Source organism: Peromyscus eremicus, chromosome 9, assembly GCF_949786415.1.
Source record: "Peromyscus eremicus chromosome 9, PerEre_H2_v1, whole genome shotgun sequence".
Classification (NCBI taxonomy): Eukaryota; Metazoa; Chordata; class Mammalia; order Rodentia; family Cricetidae; genus Peromyscus; species Peromyscus eremicus.
The window spans coordinates 88,127,831-88,155,402 of record NC_081425.1 but is presented as its reverse complement, the minus strand read 5'-3'; the positions used below and the strand labels follow the sequence as shown (position 1 = coordinate 88,155,402).

Here is a 27,572-nt window from a genome sequence, read left to right as displayed (position 1 = left end):
CCTTCCTGTCTTCAGTGTCCGTCCTTTCCTCAGGCCTTGTCACCCCAGTCTGGCTGCCAGGACCAACCTGTGCTGAACACTGTGTGCGTGCGTGTGTGTGTGCGCGTGCGTGCGTGTGCGCGTGCGTGCGTGTGCGTGTGTGTACGTGTGTGTATGCATGTACATATATGAATATGACATGATTCTTAAAATAAGTATTTGCCCTTTCACAGTCAATGTGGCTTTCAGCAAGACAATTAAGTCTATTATTGGTATACAATAATTCTGGCATGTTTCTTTAACAGAAAGTTATATTTCAGGGCAGCTACTACACAATTCAGATATCAACCCTTTTTGCTATGCACTGAATCATCTGGTTATGAGGTGGCTGAACGAGCAGAAATGACTTTCACTTGGAAACTAAAATCTAAAAGTCACAGGGCTGAATTAGACATCACCAATACACGTAAAGGAATAGATACCTTCTCAATCTGTTTTTGTTTGCTGAGTTCTTTCTGTTGTTTCTCTTTTACTCTCTCTATTTCTTTTTGTTTTTCTGATGCCCTACGATCCTAAAAGGGGGTGGGTAAATAAAACAAACATGTTAAATAGGAAATAACTTTAAACTTTGCACATTTCAATTAATACGAGCTTTGTAACTTTTTAGTACTTTTATATATGGCACATCAATAGTTTTTCCAGACAGGGTTTCTCTGTGTAGCCCTGGCTGTCCTGGATCTCACTCTGTAGACCAGGCTGGCCTCAAACTTAGAGAGCCACCTGCCTCTGCCTCCCAAGTGCTGGGGTTAAAGATGTACACCATCACCACCTGGCTCCAGATTCTAAATGATACCTGAACAATAGCATCCACTGTTAATCTTGTTTTGCAAAACAACTGTATTTACTTGCTAGTATGAAAGAGCTTTCATTACACTGCTTTAGCTTAGACATCCTTGGAAATTAAGTGGCTCTGACTCTTACCAGTTCAGCATGCAGTGCTATCTGTTTTGCCAATCCAACAGAATCACAAATCTAAAAGGATAAAAAAGGAAGACCTCAGACACTTTTCTATTACACTAAAAATTTCAAGTACCCAAATGGATGACATAACTAGTTTTATAATGAGATAACATTCATGTGCCCATCCTACTTCTCATGGTATCAAACTCATTACTGATAGAGACTAGCACAGAGATCTACAACTGGTCAAAATGTAGAACACAAGTGGCCGTAGGGTGCTCAGGCCCAATGGATACATCTGCAGCACAACCCCAACACCCAAGGCTCAGGAAACGCATGTAAGAGAGTTGAAAAGACTGTAAGAGCCAGCAGACCAGAACATCTGCTTCGAGATAGTGTCTTCTAGACATGACAGGGAAGATGGATCCATGAAATTGCGACAATATGGTTCCCTAAACAAGACCTGAAAATTGACAACAACTGACATGCCAATGTAAATGGAGGAAATTTTACAAGGCCCAACCCCTAGATGAAGAGCTACAGGCAACCAATGGCTGCTGAGAGAGGAAGACCCTGTTTTGTCCAGGGATGAGACCCAAGAGGCTATCCAATTCTAAGTGGTCAGCCCCAACACATGCATATAAAAGCAATACTAAATGGACTCAGTAAGGTTTATATACACATACACACACCAATAATAATTCATGAATTTTCAAGGGGGGGACAAACAAAGCAGGAGTTGGAAAGGGGAAAGGGAGGAGAGGAAATGATATAAACATAGTACTCATATATGAAGTTCTCAAAAATAGAAAAAGCTTAAAATTTGAAAACATCACTACTGAAATAGTAAGTCATGCAAAGAATGAGGGATTCATACTGATGTAAAATGACTATGGGAATATATTCTATTCCTAGGATAAGTTAATGAGGCAAGAAGACTGAACCAGCTCTCAATAGTATAGAACCTGACAGGCTCCGCTCATCAGCACTCCTCTCTCTCTCCAGAGCAGCATGCTTTCATCAAGCAGCTCAGCTGGACTAGGCACAACCTAGAGCTTTCTCCAGAAATTTTAGGTTAAACTGTGACTCTGATAGGTGATTTATAAAAATAAACATTCTGAAAGCCAGGTACCTTTTCTCCCTCATTGTTTGACTCAAATATATAGCAGACTGACGACAAACTACTTTCACTTCTTCCGCCTGATGTCCGGAGAACAAATCCAAAAAGTCGTTTATTTTCCTGGTGTGTAGCATACAAAACTACACACGGTAATGGAAACTGCCACAGAAACATCATAAATAAACATGAGATCTTACATTACAGCAGCATTTAGATGATAAACTCTCATTCTAAATTCTAAAAATATTGTAAATAGAATTTTAAAGACAAATTTTCAATAGAATAATAATCTAGGAACAAATAATACCATATTTGGTGTAGATATTACCAAAGAGATTATTAAATACTGAGTTATATTCAATGACATATTTACCAATACAAATTTAACTACAAAAATGATCTACTTAGTAAATAATTAAATGAAAACATACACTTTTACCTACAAAGAAATACAGAATTATAAAATAAACTCAATTATGTTTATGTTTTGATTCCTACTGCTAACTTTTTTGGCATATAAACTCTCTAGGGATAAAAACTACCAATTGCATCAAAATGTGCTGAATCTTTAAGTTGCAGAGTGCTCAGTAATTTTTTGGAGCTGGTTCTACATGTAACTACAGCCTAAAGACCAATCTAAATTGATACTGTCATACTAGAACACATAGGACTAGGTTATTATCAAACTATAAAATGAATACATGAACAAAAGATACTTAAAACTTTAATCACATATAACTCACTGTGAGCCTTGTAACTTGGGTCTGCGGATCAATTAACCTATAATAATTAAAAATTTGGAAAATAATTTTTTAATTAGGATGAATTAAAAATTCAGTTTTCCTGTAAGTTTGTTTGGAAAGGGTTACTACTTACTTCAAACAGTCGCAAGTGACTAATAAATGTGATTCTGTCATACGAAAGATGTTATGGATGGCCCGAGCAGCTAAGATCTGGCGCATTGTTTCATAAACGACATCTGGATGGTCATCTGACTTTACTTCCATAGAACCAAGGAATCGGACAATAAATAACTGATGGAGAATAGAATCTGTAACAGAATTTGGTACATTATGGCTGAGGGATTCTTTTAGTTTTACAGTACAGGTTGTCCTTAAACTCACAATTCTCCTGCTTTAGCATCCTGGATGCTGGTTCTACAAGCATGTGCTATTCTATTTAAATATTTATGTGTTTTTAAACCCCATAGTTCTTTTCTAAAAGAATATACTGCATCGTTTTATATTTTTCCAGTGAAAAATAAAGCCTAAAGGAGGGATTATAATAACCTATATTGTTCAAGCTATAGGAAAATTAAGGTCTCAATTTCAATCAGCAAAATATAATGTTATAGTGATATGGTTTGTGGTGGTTTGAATGAAAATGGCCCCCATAGGCTCACAGGGAATGGCATTATTGGAGGTGTAGCCTTGTTGTAGTACTGTGGCTTTGTTGGAAATGTATCACTGGGGGATAAGCTTTGATGTTTCAGAAGCTCAAGCCAGATCCAGTGGCTCACTCTCTCTTCCTGCTGACTGCCAATACAGATTTAGAACTCTAGGCTCCTTCTCCAGCACCATGTCTGCCTGCATGCTGCCATGCTTACTGTCATAACGACAACAGACTAAACCTCTGAACTATAAACCAGCCCCAATAAAATGTTTTCCTTTATATGAGTAGCCATGGTCATGGTGTCTCTTCCCAGCAAAAGAACCCCTAAGACATGGTTCTAAATAAAAGGAATTCTTTGTACTATTCCTATAACTTTACTGTACGTTTAAAATTAAAGAAAAATAGCTGCAGCCGGGCATGGTGGCGCACGCCTTTAATCCCAGCACTCGAGAAGCAGAGGCAGGCGAATTTCTGTGAGTTCCAGGCCAGCCTGGTCTACACAGAGAGTTCCAGGACAACCAGGGCTCTGTGACACAGAGAAACCCTGCCGACACCACCCCCTCAGAAAAAAAAAGAAAAACAGCTGCTGGGCTAGGGATGATGGCTCAGTGTGTTATGTGTTAAATATCTGCTGCATACGCCTGAGGACTTGAGTTCAGATGCCCAGCACCCACATAAAAGCTGGCTGCGAGAGCAGGTCAGACAGCAGGTGTCTGTACCTCAGGACTTAGGGTCACAGGGGAGGGACACAGAGAGGGAATTGCTGGCTGGCAAGCTCCAGATTCAGTGAGGGACCTTGTCTCAAAAAATAGGTGAAAAGGGATAGAGAGAGATACCCAATGTGGACCTTTGGCCTACACAGGCACAAGCACATGCATGTGCACGTGCACTCGTACACGTACACACACACACACACACACACACACACACACACACACACACCCCAAACAAAAAACAACCCAAAGATACATAAAACACACACACAATATACACACACCACACATACATGTACACATTTACATATACCATATACACACAATACAATCAACAACAAACCCAACTACTGGCTTGGTATGTTGGCACTTGGGAAGGAGAGGCAAGAGGATTAGAGTTCAAGGTCATTCCTTGGCTACATAGTGAGTTTGAAGGCAGCCTAGTTATTTGAGAACTGTCTTTAAAGAAAAAAAAAAAGTTTTTCTCAGAAAATCAACAAGATAGACAAACCCTTATCCAAACTAACCAAAAGGCAGAGAGAGAATTATCCAAATTAACAAAATCAGAAATGGAAAGTGTGGGGGCCCACAGAGGCTCCCTAGTATAAGGCCTTTCTCAAGGTCAGAAAGTTTAAGCTTGTTTTACCCAGCAGGTGTAAGGAGATGATTTGGCCAAGGGCGTGGTTACCAGGCCTTTTGAAGGGTATACACTTGGTTGTACAGTGTGCTTTGATCTTGAAAGGGGGAGGCCTTTTGCCTCTCCCCTTGGTAGTGTATAAAAAGCCCATTAGAATAAATCCCGAGGTGGTTGGGTATTGACTCAGGGCCCTCCCGAAGCTACCCTGTGCTTTCTTGTCGTCTATGTCTACGTTTCTAATACTTCCTCATTCCTCTTTACTCCCCGCAAGAATCCTTCAACAGGTCAGAGCTGGACTCCAACAGAAAAGGGGGACATAACAACAGACACTGAGGAAATCTAGAGAATCATTAGGTCATACTTCAAAAACTTGTACTCAACAAAATTAGAAAATCTAAAAGAAATGGACAATTTTCTGGATAGGTACCACATACCAAAATTAAATCAAGATCAGATAAACAATTTAAATAGACCTATAACCCCCTAAGGTAATAGAAGCAGTCATCAAAAGTCTCCCAACCAAAAAAAGCCCAGGGCCAGATGGTTTCAACGTAGAATTCTACCAGAATACAAAGAAGAGCTAATTCCAATACTCCTCAAATTGTTCCACACAATAGAAAGAAAAGGATCGTTGCCAAACTCTTTTTACAAGACTATAGTTACCCTGATACCCAAACCACACAAAGACACAACTAAGAAAGAGAATCAAAGACACATTTCTCTCATGAACATTGACACAAAAATACTCAATAAAATACTGGCAAACCAAATCCAAGAACACATCAGAAAAATTATCCACTATGATTAAGTAGGCTTCATCCCAGAGATGCAGGTTGAACATCTGTAAATGATGGTTTTACATCTGTAAATGTAATCCACCATATAAATAAAATGAAAGAAAAAAACCACACAATCATCTCATTAGATGCTAAAAAAGCCTTTGACAAAATCCAACACTTCCTCATGATAAAGGTCTTGGAGAGATCAGGAATACAAGGAACATACTTAAACATAATAAAGGTAATATACAGCAAGCCAACAGGCAACATCAAACTACATGGAGAGAAACTCAAAGTGATTCCACTAAAATCAGGAACAAGACAAGGGTGCCTACTCTCTCCATGTCTATTCAATATAATACTTGAAGTTCTAGCTAGAGCAATAAGACAACAAAAAGAGATCAAGGGGATACAAATTGGAAAGGAAGAAGTCAGATTGTCACTATTTGCAGATGATATGATAGTATATATAAGTGACCTCAAAAATTCTACCAGAGAACTCCTACAGCTGATAAACACCTTTAGTAATGTGACAAGATACAAGATTACGTATGTATTTTTTCACCAAACACTGGTGAATCCAATTTCATTAAAAAAAAAAAAAAATGTACTAATGGATTTAAAAACACAGATTAACATTAACCCATAAATAGTAAGTAATTCCAAGCCCCACTTTTTCCAACAGACAGATCATCTGAACAAAAACTACAGAGAAACATCAGAATTAATACCATAAGCCAAATTCAGAAGGGCTGAGGTAACTCTATGTATCTTACCTGACCACAATGCAATAAAACTAGAATTGACAACAAACAAATTTCTAGTAAGTACACAAACTCACAGGGACTAGATAATTTATTAATGGATAATGAATGAGTCAAAGAAACCAAGAAAGAAATAAAAAAATTTCCAGGAACCAAATGAAAATGAAAACAATCAAAACAGAACTTCTGGGCCATATTGAAAGCAGTCCTTTGAGGGAAATTTAGAGCTCTAAGTACCTACATTAAAAAATCAGAAAGAGTACAAATAAATAGTTTAATGATACAACTCAAAAATTTGGAAAAACAGCCAGGCAGTGGTGGTGCATGCCTTTAGTCCCCAGCACTAGGGAAACAGAGTCAGATGGATCTCTAAGTTTGAGGCTACAGAGTAAGTTCCAGGGCTACAAAGATCTCTGAGTTTGAGTCTACAGACTTAAGTTCCAGAGGAACCCAGTTAACAGCAAGAAATAATATAAATCAGAGTATAAATCAATGAAATATAAAAAAAATTACAAAGAAGCAATGAATCTAACAACAGTTCTTTGAGAAGATAAACAAGACTGACAGACATTCAAATTAACAGAATCAGAAATAAACAGGAAAATATTATGAAACAAAAAAATTCAAGCTGGGTGGTGGTGGCACACGCCTTTAATCCCAGCACTCGGGAGGCAGAGCCAGATGGATCTCCATGAGTTCAAGGCCAGCCTGGTCTACAGAGTAAGCTCCAGGACAGGCACCAAAACTACACAGAGAAACCCTGTCTTGAAAAAAAAAAAAACAAAAAAAAAAAATTTTTTTTCAGAATACTGTATGGGAATATTCTAAAAGACCTGTTCTCCATTAAGCTGGAAAACCTAAAAGAAAAAAATTTTTTTAGATTCAGCCAAACCACCAAAATTAAACCAAGAACTCAACAACCTAAACATATAAATAACAAATGAAGTGATTAGAATAGTAATAAAAGCTTTCCAGATAAATAAGTCCAGAGCCAGATGGATTCACAGCAGAATTCTACCAGAATTTCAAAGATCTACAGCCAATCCTTAAACTATTCAAAGAAAACAGAACCAGGAGGAGCACTCCCAAGCCTCATCTTGAAGCCGATGTCACTCTAATATCCAAACAGGTAAAAACAACAGTAACAGAAAACCACAGCCCAGGATCTCTGATGAACATAGATTCAAAACTTCTCCATAAAATACTTACTAAATACTAACAAATAAAAAAGACTATACACGATAACAAAGTGGCTTTATCCCTAAAATGTAGGGATGGTTCAACATATGCAAGTCAATTCAACGTAATAAACCTAAGCAGACTTAAAGACAAAAAACACATGATCATCTCAATAGATGCAGAAAAAGCCTTTGACAAAATCCAACATGCCCTTAAGATAAAAGTCCTAGTAGGACTAGAAGGAACATACCTCACTATAATAAAAGCCCACAGCTAACATCATCCTAAATGGAGAAAACCTTGAAGCAATCCCACTGAAGTTGAAACAAAACAAGGTGTCCACTTCCCCACTCCTTTTCAATATTGTGCTCAAAGCACAAGCTAAAGCAATAAGACAGAGAAGGAAATTAAAGAGATACAAACAGGGAAAGAAGTCAAACTATCCCTACTTGCAGATGACATAATATTAGACATTAAAAGATCCCCCTCCCCCCAAAAAAAATCTATCAGGAAACCTCTAGAAATGATAAATTCAGCTGTGTAGCAAATACAGAATCAACTTGCACAAATCAATAGCTTTACTACACACCACCAACAATGATACAGAGAAAGGGATCATGGACATACTCCATTCACAACTGCCTCTTGAGGGTAGGAGGATGAAAATGAAAACTTTTTTTTTTTTTTCAAAAAGTTCAAGAGATAGCTTATGTACTAAGAATTTGACTATATGGTCAAAAGTCTACGACATTCTACAATTGTGTATGAGTAACTTCTGAAGTCAGATTAGGTTCTTGTTGCCTTAGGAGTACTATGAGTAAAGTTGAGAAAATTCTGAAGTAAAAACAACATCAAAACTGAGCACAGAAGCAGAACAAATGCAAATGGCACATTTCAAAGTCTACTACTGAGTCACTCTAGAATGTAAGAATATCAAAATGTGTTCTACCTTCAGTTTCTGATTTTGTGCCTCCTCCAGATTCTCCAAATGGATTTGTACGCCTGAAGTTTAGGAAAAAATATGAACAAATGGGTCAGTCACCACAAGCCACATGGAAGAGACCAGAGTTAAAAACTGAGCCATAAAACTTTACATGTTTACAAAAAAAAGCTCTAGAATGTCCTACTCTGTTAAGAAACAATAGGATGGCCAAAATACTGTATGAGCTTCACTCTCACACTGAGTAATAGGCCAACCCAATGTATCTGCATTGACTGATTTACCTATTGCAGTCCTCTGTTGCTGTATTTTATTTAGCAGGCATAAATTTAGCCACACACAACAAAAAATCCTCATAATAAACTATTTTCCAAAAGTTTTCTAATTTAAACAAGTCAACACAGAGGAAGACTAATGTTTTGACACTACTGAAGGCTTATGAAAATGCCAGGGATTTCCTAAACTATAAAAATCCCAGTCTGGGTTCTATAAGTACAAACTTCAAGGTAACTATACAGATTTGAACACTGTCTAGCTCAAAACATTATTCTCTTTCCTGTTAATTGTATTCCCTACAGCTGGGTCTCTATATAAGTATCACATGTATATGTACGTACTAAGAGGGCTTGCCTAGTATGCACACAAAACCTGGGTTTCATTCCCAGCACCACAAACAAAGTGAAATAAAACTGACCTCTGTATTTCTCAAGATATAAGTAACAATGCAAGGAAAAAAATAAGCCAAAGATTAAAAACTACTCCTCCTTCTTCCTGTTCTTAGCTTACGGCACAATCACAATGATAGAAGGAAAAAGTTCCATTCAAAGAAAGTCTAGAAGCAGTGGTCTGAAATAATACTAGCATTAAGAAAACATGACAGAGGCTAAGGACATGGCTCAGTCAGACCTAAGTTTAACCCCCAAAACCTATGTAAAAAAACGCCAAGCAGCCAGGTGTAGTAGTGCATGCACACTTTTAAATATCAGCACTTGAGAGGCAGAGGCGGGTGGATCTCTGAGTTCAAGGCCAGCCTTGTCTACAGACTGCAGGACAGCCAGGGATACAGAGAAACCCTGTCTCAAACACCCTCCCATTAAAAAAAAAAAAAAAAAAAAAAGGCCAAGCAAGGTTGTGCACACTTGCTTTCCCAGCTCTGGGGAGGCAGAAATGGACAGATCCTTAGGGCTCACTGGATAGCCAGCCAACCTGGCAAGATCTAGGCCAGTGGGAGATTCTTTGTCAAAAAGGTGGATGGCTGAGGAATCACACTAAAGGAACAACACCTGAGTTGTCCTCTGGCCTCCCCAAACATGCACTTAAACGTATGTGTGCATCTACAAACACATAAACATGCATATACACACATACATACACACAAAAAGATACTGACCTCTTTTTTAAAAAACATTTATTTATTCTTATTTTAGGTTATAGATGAGTGCCCACATGTATGTATATGCACTATGTGTCCAGTGCCTGCAGAGGCCAGAAAAGGGCTTCAGATTCCCTGGAGCTGGAGTTAAGGATGGTTGCCAGCTACCATGTAGGTGCTGGGAACCAAACCTGGGTCCTCTGCAAGAGCAGCAAGTACTGCTAACCATTGAGCCATCTCTCCTGCCCAATACTGACCTCTTTCATATCAACCTGGCATATCATATCAAATGCTATACATACTTAGTATATTTATACAAATTCACATGATTATATAAATGTCATATCCAAATTTAATGTAATAAGTGTCTAACCTCCTTAATAAACAATTTGCCATAGTTTCATTTCTTTATGTGTATGTGTGTTTGTCTATATAAATTATTGTGCACCACATGCATTCAGGAATCCAGGAGGCCAGAAGATGGTTTCAGATCCCCTAGAACCAGAATTATAGGTAGTTGTGACCTGCCATGTGGGTGCTATGACCTGAACCTGACACTCTGCAGGAGCAGTAAGTGCTCTCAACTTCTGACCCCTTTCTCTAGCCAGTCCCCCTAAAGAAAAAAAAAAATTAAGTACTTTGACAAGAGCATTCTTCCTCTTTATCATCATCATCATCATTATCATCAAGATGAAGTAATTTGACAAGAGTATTCTTCTTCAGCATCATGAACACCATCATCAAGACAGGATCTCATACAGTCCAAACTGGACTTGAATTTGCTATATAGCCAAGACAACTTGAACATCTGATTCTCCTACTCCCAACTCCCAAGTACACCAACTGTAGGCATGAGGTAAACATGCTCAAGTTTGATGTGGTACTGGGATTGAATCCAAGTCTCCATGCATGCTGAGCAAGCACTCTACCAACTAAGCTACATCCCCAGCCCCTTATTCTGACACAGAATTTTTAAAATATCATCACAACCTAAAGATAAAACTATCATTTCCCCCGCAATTGACAGGATAAATAACCAAGTAATAGACTTGATAAGCAATTCAGAATTAAATTTTTTGACATTTGATTATCCAAAAACTTTTAATTGATGCAGAAGACTTAAAAAAAAAAAAAAAGAATCTGTATGGTTCTATCCTAACTACGAAAATGTTGTTAGGCGATTACATGAAAGACAACGTAGCTGATGCAGAAATGCATCATAAGTAGAATCACAAATCTTATAGACCACACACAGCACATTGTCTTCATGATATCATCACTCACCTGCCTCCTTGGCCAAAGGCTTTTCCCTGGCCAGGCTGATCTTCACACACAGGAGAAATTATATCAAACTGTATTGGAGTATCTGGGGCAACAAGAGAATCGAGAGAAAGGGAAGCCAAATTTGTAGACTCTGATCCCAAGGACCCTGAACTGCTGGTTCGAGCTGTTGGTGGCCGAGATTGTCTAAAGACAAAGGAAAACAAAAAGGCACTGAATTTAGTTTTTCTTTCAGAAGTTCAATGCTTAGAAGACTACAAGAAAAGAAACAATATTTTAAATCAATGACAGTATAAAGCAAACACCAATAAAAAGCATTCCCAAGGCAGGCATTGACCTGTAATCCTAGCCCTCAGGAAGTGAAGACACAGAGTCACAAACTCTGGGTCGGCCTGGTCTACAAAGCAAGACCCTGACTGAAAAAGTAAAAGCTTAATCCCAAATCAGCTCACTAGTTATTTAGTAAAAGATTCCTTTCTTAGCTGAGCAGTGGTGGTGTACACCTTTAATCCCAGCACTTGGGAGGCAGAGGCAGGTGGATCTCTGTGAGTTCGAGGCCAGCCTTGTCTACAGAGTGAGATCCAGGACAGGCTCCAAAGCTACACAGAGAAACCCTTTCTCGAAAAACCAAAAAACAACAACAAAAGATTCCTTTCTTTCCAATTAAAATCATAAACTGGACTTGGGAGATAGTAAAGTATTTGCTGCCTAAGCAGGAGAACTCGGGTTTTAATCTTCAATATTTGTATTTTAAAAAGCTCCCCATGGCAGCAGGCATCTGCAAAAACAGCACTGACGTGCAGAGAAAGGAAGATTCAAGGAACTCACTGGCCAGTCAGCCTATCAAATCAATGACTCCAGGTTTATGAGAGATCCTGTCTTAAAAATAACAATTTCCACCATATCAACCTCTGGCCTGCACAGGCACATCCCTCATTAGTATATTTATTATTTTGAAAATATACTTCTATTAGAGATGACTTAGTACTTATCTAATTGTACTGTTAAATTCAGATTGCTCACTAACACTTTAAATAGCTTATACTGTCCACTAAATAATCCCATATACTAACTCACCCTGCTGGACGCAGGCTCTCATGTCTCTGCTGGAAAGATGGGGAAGGAGTGACAGCTTCCAGAGCAGACTGATTTACTCGTGCAGCAGTTTCCTATTTTGTTTCATTTTTGTTTTTTAAAAAAAGGATTAGTGTTAATAATGTAAGAAACTAAAAGTTTGATATGGTTCTCAAAATTGTTACTAAGCTCTTGAGTTGTGTTTACAATATAAATTAAAGCTACTGAGGTATTTCCATTCTCTGACCTTACTAGTAAGGTACATTAATTTCAAACATTATGAACTTCCTATAATTCAAGAATAATTCTAATTTCTTTCTACTAACATATACAATATTTTCCTAACTACCAGTTATCTTGAATTAAGGTTTGTACTACCACCTACCTCATTGCCTAGTCTAATTCGAAATATTTTATATAACAAAATTTAGAAAGAATAGAAAATATTCATTAAATATAACGAACTCTTAGAATATAGTTGTGAAATTATATATGGATGGCATCTCATTTTCACAAAAACAGAATTCTTCCTTTTTTCTAAATGAAAAGTCTTTGAATTTAAAACCTGGAAGTCATCTTTATCATTTTCTTCTTTACCTTTTACTCAGTCAGTTACTAACTAGTCTCTCCTATCAAATCCACCATTACATCAATAGTAGCTTAAGCTGGGCATGGTGGAACATGCCATTCATCTGGGTTGGGGGAGGGGCAGAAGCAAGCAGCTCCAAGAAAGCCTGTTGAGATAGGGGAAGAGCTTAAGACTTAGACTTTCAACTGAAATCATCAATCCCTATCCAGCTCTGGGTTTACAGCACCTGGGTTTACAGCATAGCCAGCTCATGGAGACAGTTTAGACAGCTTCTGTCTAGGACCAAGTCTTTTCCCAACTCTCATATAGCATGGACTCACTCCATTCCTTCAACTACAGGTACCCTTGGATTCTACCTGCACATCTGAACTGTACCTAGGCTAAGTTTACAAGCTGAGGTTCACCAGGTTTGAATCCTTTGCTACTCAAAGAATAATTTGCAAACTGAGAATTCAGGCTACATCATTATAGATGTGCCAAAATCATAACATGTAATTGAACAAGATTTCTGGGTGATCTGTATGCAGACTTCAGTTTTCTATTCTGCACCAGAAACTTTTATTTACACTGCTAGTTCATCTACATGTCACCTCTGTGTCTAAGCTTTAGTTTTTATTGTATTATCTGCAGCATCTCTACAGAATTTTCTCTAAAACAAAGTCCTCACCAATCCTAACATTCTCAAAATGTAAGCCTGTAAGTGACCACCATGTGCATTTTTTAAACCATGTGCTTCTCATCACATATTGTAAATAAAATGTCACACAGCTTCTGTTTTCCCTTATCATAGTAACTCCTAGAGGAGCCATGGAGTTTCACCTAATTTTTACCTACTCCATGGCATTCATGAAGCTAAACTGTCAATACCAGTTGAGTAACTGATTTCAGTACATTTTAAAATAACACACTGTTCTGTGACAGACAATACATGGTATACTGTATGGATTCTGGACTTGAGATTACATAATTTGAGAAAGGAGTCAATAAAAGCCATATAACCACAAAATAACTTCACTAAGATAGATCTGAATAACAAAATAAAAATAGTACCTCTGGATTTTCACTCAAGTATATTTGTTTAGATATGTTGTTTATTGTACAAATCCACTGAAAAAGAAAATAATTAAATATGATTACTAATTTTTTTTTCAATAAAGCCTCTCTACTAAGGAAGACAATTCAATATTAAATGAAACAGAATTTTCATTAGAAGTAGCACATAATCCTCTTCATAAGAAAATACCTTGAGGGTGGGGATGTAGCTCAGTGGTAGAACATATACTTAACAAAACATATGAGACCTTGGATTCAGTCCCCAGCAGCACAAACAAACAAAACAAAAACAAGACACCCTGCTATAAACATATGCATGTAAGAGATCTTCAGATTAATTATTTTTAAATAAATGTATTTATACAAGGAAATAAATAGTAATTACATTAAATTGTAACTTAATAGTATATATTTATATATTTTTATATTACTTCTTCCCTTAATTCTCACCAAACATGTTAGTATGAACTCAGTTACCATAACACCTATGTGAAAAATTAAAATACACATTCTTTTGGGGGAATGTACATTATATATCTTCCTTCTTTCAAAATAGAGAACACTATTCTGTATCTCTCAAGGGTTCCTGTGTCTGACAGGCCTCACAAGACTAATACTGTGGTAAACGTGCAGAGAGCAGAGACGTGTGTCCTCAAAGACCACAACTACCCTTTCCCAGGAGAAACAAATACATGTTGTCTCTACAGAATTTCTAACTATCTTTTAGCAATAAAATTATAATACTAAATAAAAATGCTTGAAAGTAGGCTAGGGTACATTTTCATGAAGACTATTTCTGAAAACAGTTTCTAAAGTATCAGTCTTGGTAACATCTTACCTTACACATGTGGTATACTAGGAGTAAAACTGGAGCCAGAACTAAAAGGCTTGTAAGGAAGAACAGACTCCCAAATCCTTGTTTTTCTGTCTTTCATTTTCCCAACGCCTACGCTTTGGTTGCTCCTGTGGCACCACACCTGCTCCACTATGTTCTTACTGCAGCAGCAGTGTCTCAGAGGTTAGTGAGACGGAGAATAAATGAAACTGTCAATTCATGACCCTACGCCTGCCGGAAGGCTCATGAGGTCACTGCTGAACATAACACTTTACGACAGCACAGAAACGGTGTCTAAGGTTCCTCCAGCTATAAAACTAAGACTCCTGCTTGAGAACAGATTAATTTAAAAATGATTTTTAATTAACTAGGATTTTTCCAAATTTTCTATAATGAATACATTAATATGCTTTGTTCTCAGAAAAAATAGTTTTAAATGTTGCTAAAGAAATTAACTTTATAAAAAATTTTTTACCTCTTCATGGTCTTTTTTACTCTCTGCTTGCAAAATTGAAGATCTAGGGAGAAAAAAATGGAAGCTTTAGCCTCAACTTTAAAATTAAAAAAAAAAAACACAAGTGACAATACTTTAGGGAAAGAAGACCACCAGAGCATCAGGATTTCAGCCTGAACGCCAAAAGGCTATCTGCAACACAATGTACAAAATCAAATGGAGTGTCCACTCTCAGAAGACAGAACACAAAAGAAGAAAATGCACTTCAACTTCCCGGCATTTCTATTGGTGGTCTAACTAGAAAATACTAACTTCATTGTTGACAGTTTCACCCTTAATAAGGTTAAATAAAAATTCCAACATATGAATCACTAACATAAAATATATGGCTTTTGTCCACATATTAATATTTTAAGAGAAAATTTAAATTTTAATAATTTTCTATCATATCAGGAACAATGGGAAACCATGCCAAGCATCAGCAAACACTAAAAATACAAAAGTGTAAATACTGGTAGTAACATGCTGGCGATGTGCAAACTTGGCTAACAGAAAACAAGAACTCTAATATACAGCATCGACATACATTGTCTGTCTGTAGAAGGACTGACTAGGAAAATAACCATGTCGCTAAGACAGTAAGCAAAATTATCTTTTATGGAAAAAGGTACCTTAATGTATATAAATATTATGGAGAACAAAAAAATGACTTTCAGAGAATCCAGATTTTTCTTCAAAATAATAAGAAAGTTCAAAGGTCAAAATCAATCTCTGCTAACTTAAATATCTATCATTAGGAAAATGTTTAAATTATGTTGTATGGGTTTTTTTTTAAAAGATTATAATGCAGCCATTACCGGTGGTTTTTTAAAGATTTACTTGTTTTATTTATGTATTTGTGAGTTGATGTGCACCACATGAGTGCAGATGCCCTTGGAGGCCAGTTTCCCTGGAACTGGAGCTACAGGCAGTTTTGATCTGCCAGATGTGGGTGTTCAGAACTGGACCTAGATGCTCTGTAAAAGCAGTAAGTGTTCTTAACTGCTAAGCCATTTCTCCAGTCCTATTAAAAAAAAAATGTTTTTAATGGATGCAGATCCAATTTATGTATACAAAATATCCTTCAATTATTTAAGAAAACGTACTTACCAGGCATGGTGGCATACTTATAAACTACTAAACACTCCTAAACTACTTCAGAGGCTAAAGTAAGAGGACCACAAGTTGAAGGCCAGTCTAGACAAGTTACTGAGAACCTGCCACAAAATGGAATTTTATAAAAAGGGCTGTGGCTCTAGCTGTGGTAAAGACTTGCCTAGAATGCTCAAGGTTGTGGGTTCAAAGTGAAGGAGAAGAGAGGAGATGGGGAGGGGGAAGGGAAGAGAAGAGAAGGAAAATGCATAAATAAAATATAAAAATAGTATTTATGCTTTTCAAAAGAATTGTCCTACTCTATAGATTCTCATTTAAGGCAAAGGTAATAGAATTTTTTAAAGGGCATGATAAACAATAATGGACAAAATAACCTAACCAGAAGTAACTGATTAACATTTCAAAATAAGACTATTGTTATAATCTATATACCACATATGGAACATTATGTAATGTTAGAATTCTATTCCCCACAATAACTGACAACTCCTCTGCCTATATTTGATGTATAGAAAAATAGAAGTCAGAGGGTTTATAAGTAACTTGTCCAAGAACACAGAGTAAATAACAACCCTTGGCTGGCATTCTAACTTACAATGCCTTCCCAATACTATGCAGGATTCTTCAGTGACTAGTCTCAAACATGAAATCACAGGTATGCCCCATTTGTTGCTTTGACAACTTCAAAGTATTAAAAAAATCATTTAATTAAGTCAGAAAAAAATGAACTCATGTCTATTAAATTAGAAAGCAAATTACCTTAATATATACTTGAAAGAATTTAGCAGAGTCACTGTAGGGTAAACATTAAAATGAATAGTTTTCACTGTATCCAAGGTAGACATTAGAGTGAACAGTTGTTTTCTAGAAGTACTTTGACCTTGAAGAATCTTTGTGGAAAACAGTGATTGTTTTCCGTGATTTGTAAACTGTTTTTCTAAAGGGGTGTTGCAGCCTTCGCATGACTTTGGTCACAAGATGCCTCTGGCACAGCTGAGGTTCTTGGGTCATTGTGTATTGCAAACGTATAATAAAGGACACAGTAAAGGACTAAAGTCATGAGGGCATGAGATACTTTTCTTTAGAGAGACATATAGATTAGATTAGGGACCTTGGTATGAGGAAATACTTTACCCAAAAAACAACTTTGTGTAGCAGTCAATAAATATGCCTTTGAATGGCTGTTGGGGGTACAGTTCAGTTCATCAGAGGCTGGACCTTCCTACTGCCACATAGGCCTTAAAATTTCATCTTGGAATGACCTCTTTGACCAACCCATACAACACAGAACACCCCAACAATACAAAGTTAACTTTAAATGTCTATATATTCTGCATTTTATTTTAAAATGTATATCCTATTAGCAGCAGAAAAATACTAACTTTTTTCCATCAAAAGAAGTGATCTGAAAACAGTATCTCCTGTCTTCGCAATCCACAGCCATCACTGAGCAGTTGTCTATATCCATGGCCAGGCCTCCTGCCACATCTCCACGGGCTTGACTCATTAAGTTTCCACCCTGCGTGAAGTAGAACTGTCTATCCCAGGTAGATGACACCAAGCCTGTCTTACTAAAGAAAGTACATTGATATTTTAATAATGACACCTAAAAATCCCTTATCATCAGCAGACACAAGAAAAAGCATGTGAAAACAAAACAACTTGCAAAAAGGCACAAAGATGTCAAGATATATAAGACTTTAAAATGATTTTGTGTATGTTGACTCACTTGTGTGAAAGTGTACAGTTTCGGCCAGGTGGTGGTGGCGCACGCCTTTAATCCCAGCACTTGGGAGGCAGAGCCAGGCGGATCTCTGTGAGTTCGAGGCCAGCCTGGGCTACCAAGTGAGTTCCAGGAAAGGCGCAAAGCTACACAGAGAAACCCTGTCTCGAAAAACCAAAAAAAAAAAAGAAAAAAAAGAAAGTGTACAGTTTCCAAAAAAAAACTGTTGAAATGATTCAACATTCCAGGGAAGAAATTCAATTTTATTTCTGGGCTTAATCTACATCACCATCCTATATCAAGCGAAGGCTGGGGACTTAGCTCAATGGAGTAGCATGTACCTAGGATGCTCAAGGGCCTAGGTTCCAAGCCAGCATTGATAACTGAAGTTATCAATAAATAAAGAGTGGAGGAAGGAAGCTTGGCCCATTTTCAAATGAAAACTCAAATTTGACTTGATATAATCACATAGTTAAATATGTGAGTGATATTAATATAATGTTATAATAGGCTTATTTAGACTCAAATGGTTTCATCCCTTTTATAAATCCAAATTAGTCAATAAATATTAGGGTAAGTTGTGTGTTTTTTTTGTTTTTGTTTTTTGTTTGTTTTTTTTTTGGTGTTTCAAGATAGGGTCCCTCTGTGTAGCCTTAGCTGTCCTAGAACTGACTTTGTAGAGCAGGCTGCCCTTGAACTCACAGAGATCCTGCTGCCTCTGCCTCCCAAGTGCTGGGATTAAGGAACGTGCACCACCACCACCTGGCTTAAGGTAGTATTTTGAAAGTATTTATGAACATCCACCTGTCAACAAGCTCATAAATACACCACTAAAAAGTTTCAACCTTGGGCTACCAAGATGGCATAATGGTGAAGGCACTTCCCACCAAAACTAGTAACTTGAGTTCTACCCCAAGCACCCACATGGTGGAAAGAACCAGCTCCAGCAAGCTCTCCTCTCACCCCCACTCCTAAACTGTGCTACACATGTATACACAAAATAATAATAATAATAAAAATGTATAGATACACAAAAATAAAAATGTATTTTAAAAAAAAAGAGGTTTCAACCTTTAGTAAAACCCAAACAATCTGGCAAATAATATTAATTATACATTACATTAATTGGATATTACAAGATGAGATATGAAAATAACAATAGTTTTCTTACTTCCTAGCATTTAGGTATCCAGCCTTTCGGGTTAAATTTCGATTGACAGGAAACTTGGTGGGATCTGGGTCAGGCACATATAAAGGATCACTGGCTACTTCCAAGTCTTCTATTGTCTGTTGCATGGTCTCTACATCACCATCCATTTCCCTTCGAACACTAATATAGAGAACAGTTACTTCCAGCCACAACCAAGAAAGAATGCCTTATCAATCCTATGTGCCCATATATTTAATTATTTAAAAAGTAATTGCAAGATGGCTAAAGTAACATAAATTCATTTTAAACGCTTTTTAAAACTTAGATATTTTGAGCCAGGTGGTGGTGGCGCACACCTTTAATCCCAGCACTTGGGAGGCAGAGCCAGGCAGATCTCTGTGAGTTCAAGGCCAGGCTGGTCTACAGAGCGAGATCCAGGACAGGCACCAAAACTACACTGAGAAACCCTGTCTCGAAAAACCCAAAGAAAAAAACTTAGGTATTTTGGAAACAGTATAAAATTTGAACACTAGTAACTAGACACCTAACTATAGAATAGTTTTTAAATGCTCTATGATATAGCACAGGCCTGTGTTCAAGCTTCAGCACTGCAAAAGAGAAAATGAAAAATCTCCAGTTTCATTTCTCTCCATGCCTCAGATTAACAGCATTGCTACACAGACAGCAAGGGTGACTAGAAGTGCTTTCTCTCTCTACACACTAGAGCACAGAAAATAAGATTTGCTTAATAATCTTCCAAGCAATGCTTACAAATGAGATCTTAAAGAAAATTTCACTTAGGGAGAATTACTGTTATGTATCTATATTATTCAGAAATTAAAGATAGCTTTTATTAAAACTGTCATCAAATACCACAATGTTATGAAATCTAGAGTTTACATTCTAGGAGGAAGACTGTAAAAACTCCAAAATTCAGCCATAAAGCTGAGAAATTAACTCATGGCAAGAAAATTAACCCTTAGGAAATTAAGTTGTAAATGTTTAAATTATGGCATTCAGTTGTTAACTTATTGTCATAATTTCATTTTTATTATAATGAAAACAAAATACTTACTTCTGTACACTTGTTCCAATATTAGCTAAAAATTCTTCCAGTTGTCCATTGAGATTTTCAGAGCCCATCTTAAAGAAACTTATCTGAGGTGGAGGAGTGGAAGGCCATACAACACAAACATGTACACAAAAAAATATTCAGAGTAAATCATATCAACAATTTCTAGGACACAGGATTACACAGTGTTAGAATTCCTAGACACTCCCCCAGCTACATGACCAGGCAAGCGCTGTCCAGTAGCCAGGCAAGATGCTTAGTCATCCTAGGGACTTACGTTGTGTGTAATCCGTGTGCTGCGTGATCACATAATCTGCACACAGTGATTACATAATATATGTGCATGCGTGAAGTCCATATTCGCATGGGGGGGCAACACACACACACACACACACCTATAAAAACGGGTTCCACCTATCCCTTCTCTCTTCCTGTACGGTCATTCCATAGGCTCATGCACACCTTTTCTATTCCCTTCCTTTAATAAACTCTTATAGTGGGTTTTACTGTGCCTCTTGGCTTCTCTCCTACAGTAAACAGCACCGCTTAATAATTAACATATAGAAATGACACTGGGTTATTTGATTTGTGAAATAACAGGTTGTGGTTTACAATATGTACCAGATACAGAGCCACTGAGGAAACTAGATAAATTCCACCATGTATTCTTTCACATATTTTAAGGGGGTTGCTGTTGTTATTTGAGATAAAGTCTCACTGTGTAACCCTAGGCAGCCTCAACTATTCCTCTGGCCTCAGGCTACTGAAGGGATATTCAAATTTCTTGGTCTTTTTTTTTTTTTTTTTTTTTGGTTTTTTGAGACAGGGTTTCTGAGACAGGGCACTGGAACTCGCTCTATAGACTAGGGTGGACTCAAATTCACAAAGATTCGCCTGCCTCTGCCTCCAGAGTGCTGGGATTAAGAGCGTGCACCACCACCTCCTGGCAAGTTTCTGTAAGAAACTGGGCTACAGAGTGAGTCCCAGGAAAGGCTCAAAGCTACACAGAGAAACCCTGTCTCGAAAAACCAAAAAAAAAAAAAAAGGAAACTGATCTATTTCCCCAAAGTCAATTTTCTAGTCTCTTTCCTAATGTGCCCCTTTTTGGGCATTTGAACTATATTATTCATTCCATGCATGAGGGTGTTTTGCCTGCGTGCATGTCTGTTCACCACGTGTGTGACTAGTGCCCTTGGAGGTCAGAAGAATGTCAGATCCCCCATCACATAGGTACTGAAAATTGAACCTGGGTCCTCTGCAGTGGGATGTCCTGTATGCTGTAAATATATGTTGCTATGATTGATTGATAAACAAAATGCTGATTGGCCAGTAGCCAGGCAGGAAGGATAGTGTAGGTGGGACAAGGAGGAGGAGAATTCTGGGAGGTGGAAGGCTGAAGCAGGGAGATGCTGCCAGCAGCCGCCATGAGGAAGCAGGATGTAAAGTACCAGTAAGCCACGAGCCACGTGGCAAGGTATTGATTAATAAAAATGGGTTAATTTAAGATATAAGAACTAGATAACAAGAAGCCTGAGCCATTAGGCCTAACAGTTTAAATAATATAAGCGTTTGTGTGTTTATTTGAGTCTGAGTGGCTACCGGCCCAGGCGGGACTAGAGATAAGTCCAGCTACAGTCCTCTAGAAAAGCAGTCAGTGCTCTTAACCACTGAGACATCTCTCCAGCCCCCTCGTCTATTATTTTTGACTCACGTAGTAGCAAGGAACACAGGACAAATGCAAACTTGCTCATTCTTTCTCAGATATATGAAGCAATAATGAAAAGAAGCTCCAGCAGTAGGTATCACACTGAAATTCATCTAGCTTTCTGCTCCCTACCCCCAACTGTGGTGGAAAAAGTTTGAATACAATGTGTTTCCATTTATTCTCTAACATTTTAGAATGTCAATTGCAAGGAAAACCTCATTAAAATAGGACACTCATGACAGTTTTTAGAACTACTTTTTAAGACCACAATACGAATTAGTATGTTGACAACAGTTTGCAATATCCTTATAGTTAATGCAAATATCAAGCCTAATACAAGGCTTTTAGGACGGATATAACCTAAAACATACTATAGTATTACCTGAGCCTGCATGTATCCAAGTAGAGGTTCTAACAAAGCTATTTTCTTCTTGTACTGAAGAGTATTTAATGCACAAAAATAATGCATCATGGTCTGATGTTGTTTCTTCCTGGAAGTATACACATCCTCTGTTACTTCGTACTTTACCTTTGAATAAAGAGTAAAATATTAATTAATTTTTAATTATCTTCAATAGAAACTGTGAAGAGGATTCTACCAATGAAAACAGTGTACGAATAACCACTGAACATAGCTTTTCTAGTTTCTACTCTATTGGAAATCCATCAACACCCTGGGTAAACAGATTTTTCTGTTTACCAACCATATCACTTACAAAATGCATATCTGCATACAACTACAAATGTAAATATCTGCAACAAGCATGACAGAGAGAGCCCACTATATGGATTATTATTTAGCCAGTAATATCTGATCTTATTCAGCTCACACCACATATTCTCCCTTCCTAGTTTTCTCCCTACCACTCTTGTTTTCTACCTGCTCATTTTCCTTGACTCACATTTAAAATACATATGCCACCCTGAGTTATTTTTCTCAACAAATTTTCATTGAGCACTTACAGAGGCCTAATATGTATTAGGTCTTTTCCTCCTTTTCTTGGAATACCAAGTTCCAACATTATCTCAATGCACCAGTGACTTGGTGGTGGTAAATTTTTATCTCCTCCCTGGCATTCTCTAAATACCAAAGGGAAGCTAGGTTCTTTACGTGCTTTTGTGTATAAAAATGAGTGTTTATATGCACTGGAAATGCACAAAATCAAAAACAGCTTCTTCCTCACAACACCTGTCCTTCCTTGTTTTTTCTTACTTCTCTCTAGGAAATGTCAGTTTGGAGTTGACCTCCTACTATAGGACTTGTCATTTCTCTGTATGAACTATCTCTCTCTCAAAAGTAGAGTTGGAGCCGGGCGGTGGTGGCGCACGCCTTTAATCCCAGCACTCGGGAGGCAGAGCCAGGCGGATTTCTGTGAGTTCGAGGCCAGCCTGGGCTACCAAGTGAGTCCCAGGAAAGGCGCAAAGCTACACAGAGAAACCCTGTCTCAAAAAACCAAAAAAAAAAAAAAAGTAGAGTTGGGAAGTGTGTCTCAGTGGCAGAGTGTTTGCCTACCATTCACAAGGCCCTGGGTTCAATTCCCAGTGAGACATGAGGAACAACTCTCAAAATTCCTTTTTCTCTTCTTTTAATAACAACCTTTATTATGACTATGCAAATTATTCTAGTACTCTTTTTTTGTTTTGTTTTATTTTTTTTAGTTTTTCGAGACAGGGTTTCTCTGTGTAGCTTTGGAGACTGTCCTAGAACTTTCTCTGTAGACGAGGCTGGCCTCGAACTCACAGAGATCTGCCTGCCTCTGCCTCCTGAGTGCTGGGATTAAAGGCGTGCCCACCACTGCCTGGCTCTAGTACTCTTTTACTGTATTCTCTCTAGTATGATCCCTTTCACATTTTCATTACAGCTTTTTTGTTCTATAACTGTATGATGTTACTTACCCACTTAACATCCTTTGATGACTACTCACTTCCTCTAATGCAAATTTCAAGGCCATAAATATAGCAATTTGGCCCAAACTATTCTTGGCTGGGCTTTGAGGGAGGGGGGAGGTGGCTGTTGGTCTGTTTTAAAACACTGTCTCTTTCTGTAGCTCAGGGTAGGTTTGAACTCCAGGGTGGTCTCAAACTTTCACTGATCCTCCTGCTTTTGCCTCCCAAGTGCTGGGATCATGTGTGTGAGTTACAACACCAAGCCCAGCTCCCAACTACATCTCTCCTCAAATACATCCAAAGAAATGAAATGTAATGGTTTCCTCCTATTGCCACATGTTTAGAATTGAGTGAAACTTGCTAAAACTGATACTCTGCATTTATTATCTAACTGTATTTTCACAACTGTTATGTGGGATTTTTGTTTTGCATAGAGGATAAAGGCATGGAATGAAGTAACTAGTACATAACTTCAAGTAAAGTAGCAGTGGACCTTAGCTATGTCCCCAGAATCTTACCCCCCCACCAGTACTCTAAACCCTTGTATTTTCCAACTCCAGAAACACGTCTCTACAGAAAACCTGCTTTGGTTTTACGGATTTCTGTTGTTTGGTTTGGGGATTTTTTTTTAAGGAACGTCCTTTTCAATACCCAAAGTGTTGTCTACTTATCTACAATGCATATGTCACCTCCTAAGTATAATGTTTTCCAGCTCACCAATAAAGCTCTATCTGTACAACTAGCAAAAATCTCTATTACTGCGTTTAACTCACGTTAGCCCACAGTCTCTTTATCCTTGTACTCTGGAATGTAGTCACACAAAAGCCTTCAATGAACGCACAGGAGAGCAAGAGTGGAGCCTACCCACACTGTTCCCACAAAAGATCCAACATACTGCTTGATAAATAGATGCTCAATGATTTTTCTAGTTAAAGATGAATACTTTTTTAAAAATACTTGGAATAGCCAAAAGCAATATAAAATATGCCAAATTTTATAACCTAGACCCTCTAAGGAAAATAACTAATGTAGATTTCAAACTTTGTATGTTTTATTAGAAACAAAGCCGTTTTGGGAAATGATCACTGTGTGAGACTCATTCCCTTTTTTGTCACACTGGCTGCTGCACATTAAATGCTACTCAGCTGTCAATTCCCACAAGCAGTCAATGTGCCTTTGCCTACAGCTGTGGCCAGGGTTGTAAATACCAAGGCCTGCACAGAGATCTCCTCATGTGCAAGCATTGGTACAAGCTGTATCTCAAGCCTTGAAATCATCTAGAACTTGGTAATATTCTCTTCTTTAATCTTTACTTAAGTGCATTTGTCCTCAAATATTGTGTAATACTTTTGGGTTTCACTTCTTAAAGAAATATCAAAACATAAATATTCCCTTTAAGTAGAGAAAGCCTCATACCAGAATTTCATTAAATTCTGTATGGGACAATTCACTGAGGTATGTGTGTGACTTACTTGGTATTAATCATATGACTTTTTTTTTTAATGAGTTTCCAACACAGAGTGTTACCCAATTTAAGGTTACCTTTTTCTCACCCAAACTACCATGAATACCTATTTATACACTTATATACATACTTTCATATAACCTGAACACAAAACTGAATTATCTTTTTTTCTTTTTGTAATTTTTTTTTCTTTCTGAGATTATAATATAATCACAACATTTCTCCCTTCCTTTTCCTCCCCCTAAACCTTCCAATATACCACTCCTTGTTTTCTTTAAAATTCATGCCCTCTTTTCTCATTAAGTGTTATTGCATGCATACACTGTATCTCACAGGTATTTCTGAATACACATGGGATCAGATGAAAACAGAATATATGCAGTATTATCAAAATACAAAACAAAAAAACCACCAAGTTTTATATACTGAGAATCAGCTACACTTTTAAAACAGTTATGTTTAATTATAATATCAGACACTGGCAGAAGACCAGTGATCAGAAAGGTTTTGAACAGCTAGGAAAAAAATAATTTGAGAGTAATACCACAGCAACAATCTATTGGCTCTATTTTTAAACAGGAAAAACTAAATCACCTAACAAAATGTCCATTAACTGTGATGTTGAAAAAGTATACAGAGACCAGAGAGATAACGACTCAGCAGTTAAGAGCACTCGCACCTCTTCCAGAGGATTTAGGGTCAAGTCTCAGCACCCACATGGTGGCTCACAACCATCTGAAACTCCAGTTCCAGGGGTTCCGACTCCCTCTTCTGGCCTCCCCAGATACATGTGTACACACATGGTACACAAACATACCTGTAGAAAAAACACCTATACACATGAAAATACATTAAAAATGTTTTTAAAAGTGTGTACACGTACCTTGTCATTTTCTCTCTTTTTTGACAATCGACTGTATCTGTTAATTGCAGCATCATGATCTGGAAAACAGAAATGAGTGTTAACAGTAAACCATACTTTGCAAAACTACACCTGTACTAGAGCTAGGTAAGAATTCTCTACCACATGATTACTACATTCAACTTTTCCCCACAGCCTTGTTCCCCTTAAATTATGTGACTATGTATCAAACTGTGAGAATACTAACTTCCAAAGAAATTATAATCTATTAAAAATGCCTGTTCTTTTCCAAAGGGAAATGGAGGAACAATGGATCTGGGAGAGTGGGGATGGGGGTGGGGGTGAGGGAGGTGGGGACGTGGGGAAGTGACTGGGAGGAGTGAAGAGAAGGGAAGAATGAGGTAGGAATGTATTGTATAAGAGAAGAATAAATAAAAAGAAAAAGGAAAAACATTTTTAATTAAAAATTGGAAAACTCTTTTTAAAAAAAAGTGGTAGAGTGTTTCCCTAGCATGCACAAGGTCCTGGCTTCAAGACCTGGCACAGAAAAAGAAGAGAATATTATAGGAAAAGAAAGAAAGAGGAAGCCCAGGCAATGATGGCACATGCCTTTAATCCCAGCACTCAGGAAGCAGAGGCAGGCGTATCTCTGTGAGTTCGAGGACAGCCTGGTCTACAGAGTTAATTCCAGCATAGCCAGGGCAACACAGAGAAACCCTTCTCAAAAAAAAAAAAAAAAAAAAGGAAGAAAGAAAACTGGAATGTTTAGGAAATAAGTAAAAGAGAATATTTAGAACCTCTTTAGGCATTATGAGGATAGCAAATTTTAAGAATGCTGTAACTGCCATTCAAACATTTTTTTGTAAAAAGCATATTCAAAGTACCTCCATTGATTTAAATAATGTTATATAAACCATTTAATTGAGCTAATTTTTTAAAATTATTACAAAAAAAATCAGCAATGATGTACGCTAATAGATGAATGAAAGAAATTAGTGTATAACATATTCAGCACTTACCATTACTAGCAATCTGAAATACCTCTTTCAGTGTCAGTATTTCTGAAAAAGTTCAAAAGTAATTTCAGTTTAGCATACTTATGAAATATTTTATTCTATTTATAAAGCAACTAGTACCATTTAAGCCATAACTAAAACTCAAACAGGAATTTACAATCAAGGTGAAAAAATTAGTTTCAGTTGGTCTATTAAGCATTCAAAATCATTAGCAATACATCACCAGAAGATCTACTTACCACAAATAAAAGACAAAACAAGTATTAAAAGCCACTTTAAATGTTAAGAAATGCAAATACTGACAATACTAGAATCTAACATATTAATGTTTTTTACATATGATTAATAATTTCAAATACTGAGTGAAAAAGAAAAGATTATGCCATTCAGTTTCCCTAAATTGTGACTTGTTCTTTCTA

General features: G+C 37.3%; 1 protein-coding gene across 1 annotated transcript in view; it reads right to left on the bottom strand.

Moving 5' to 3' along the window:
• Appl1 (adaptor protein, phosphotyrosine interacting with PH domain and leucine zipper 1) overlaps positions 1-27,572 on the bottom strand; it is a 43,515-nt gene that overhangs the window by 4,567 nt on the left and 11,376 nt on the right. Inside the window, exons 6-21 of the mRNA XM_059273980.1 lie at positions 27,157-27,198; positions 26,159-26,217; positions 22,311-22,452; positions 20,222-20,309; positions 19,168-19,326; positions 17,656-17,844; positions 15,143-15,185; positions 13,830-13,886; positions 12,194-12,285; positions 11,120-11,302; positions 8,473-8,525; positions 2,936-3,110; positions 2,803-2,839; positions 2,072-2,218; positions 961-1,011; positions 462-551 (exon numbers count right to left, since the gene is read on the bottom strand). Of these exons, the coding sequence (XP_059129963.1) occupies positions 462-551; positions 961-1,011; positions 2,072-2,218; positions 2,803-2,839; positions 2,936-3,110; positions 8,473-8,525; positions 11,120-11,302; positions 12,194-12,285; positions 13,830-13,886; positions 15,143-15,185; positions 17,656-17,844; positions 19,168-19,326; positions 20,222-20,309; positions 22,311-22,452; positions 26,159-26,217; positions 27,157-27,198 (1,607 nt within the window). The remainder of the gene's footprint in view (positions 1-461; positions 552-960; positions 1,012-2,071; positions 2,219-2,802; positions 2,840-2,935; positions 3,111-8,472; positions 8,526-11,119; positions 11,303-12,193; positions 12,286-13,829; positions 13,887-15,142; positions 15,186-17,655; positions 17,845-19,167; positions 19,327-20,221; positions 20,310-22,310; positions 22,453-26,158; positions 26,218-27,156; positions 27,199-27,572) is intronic.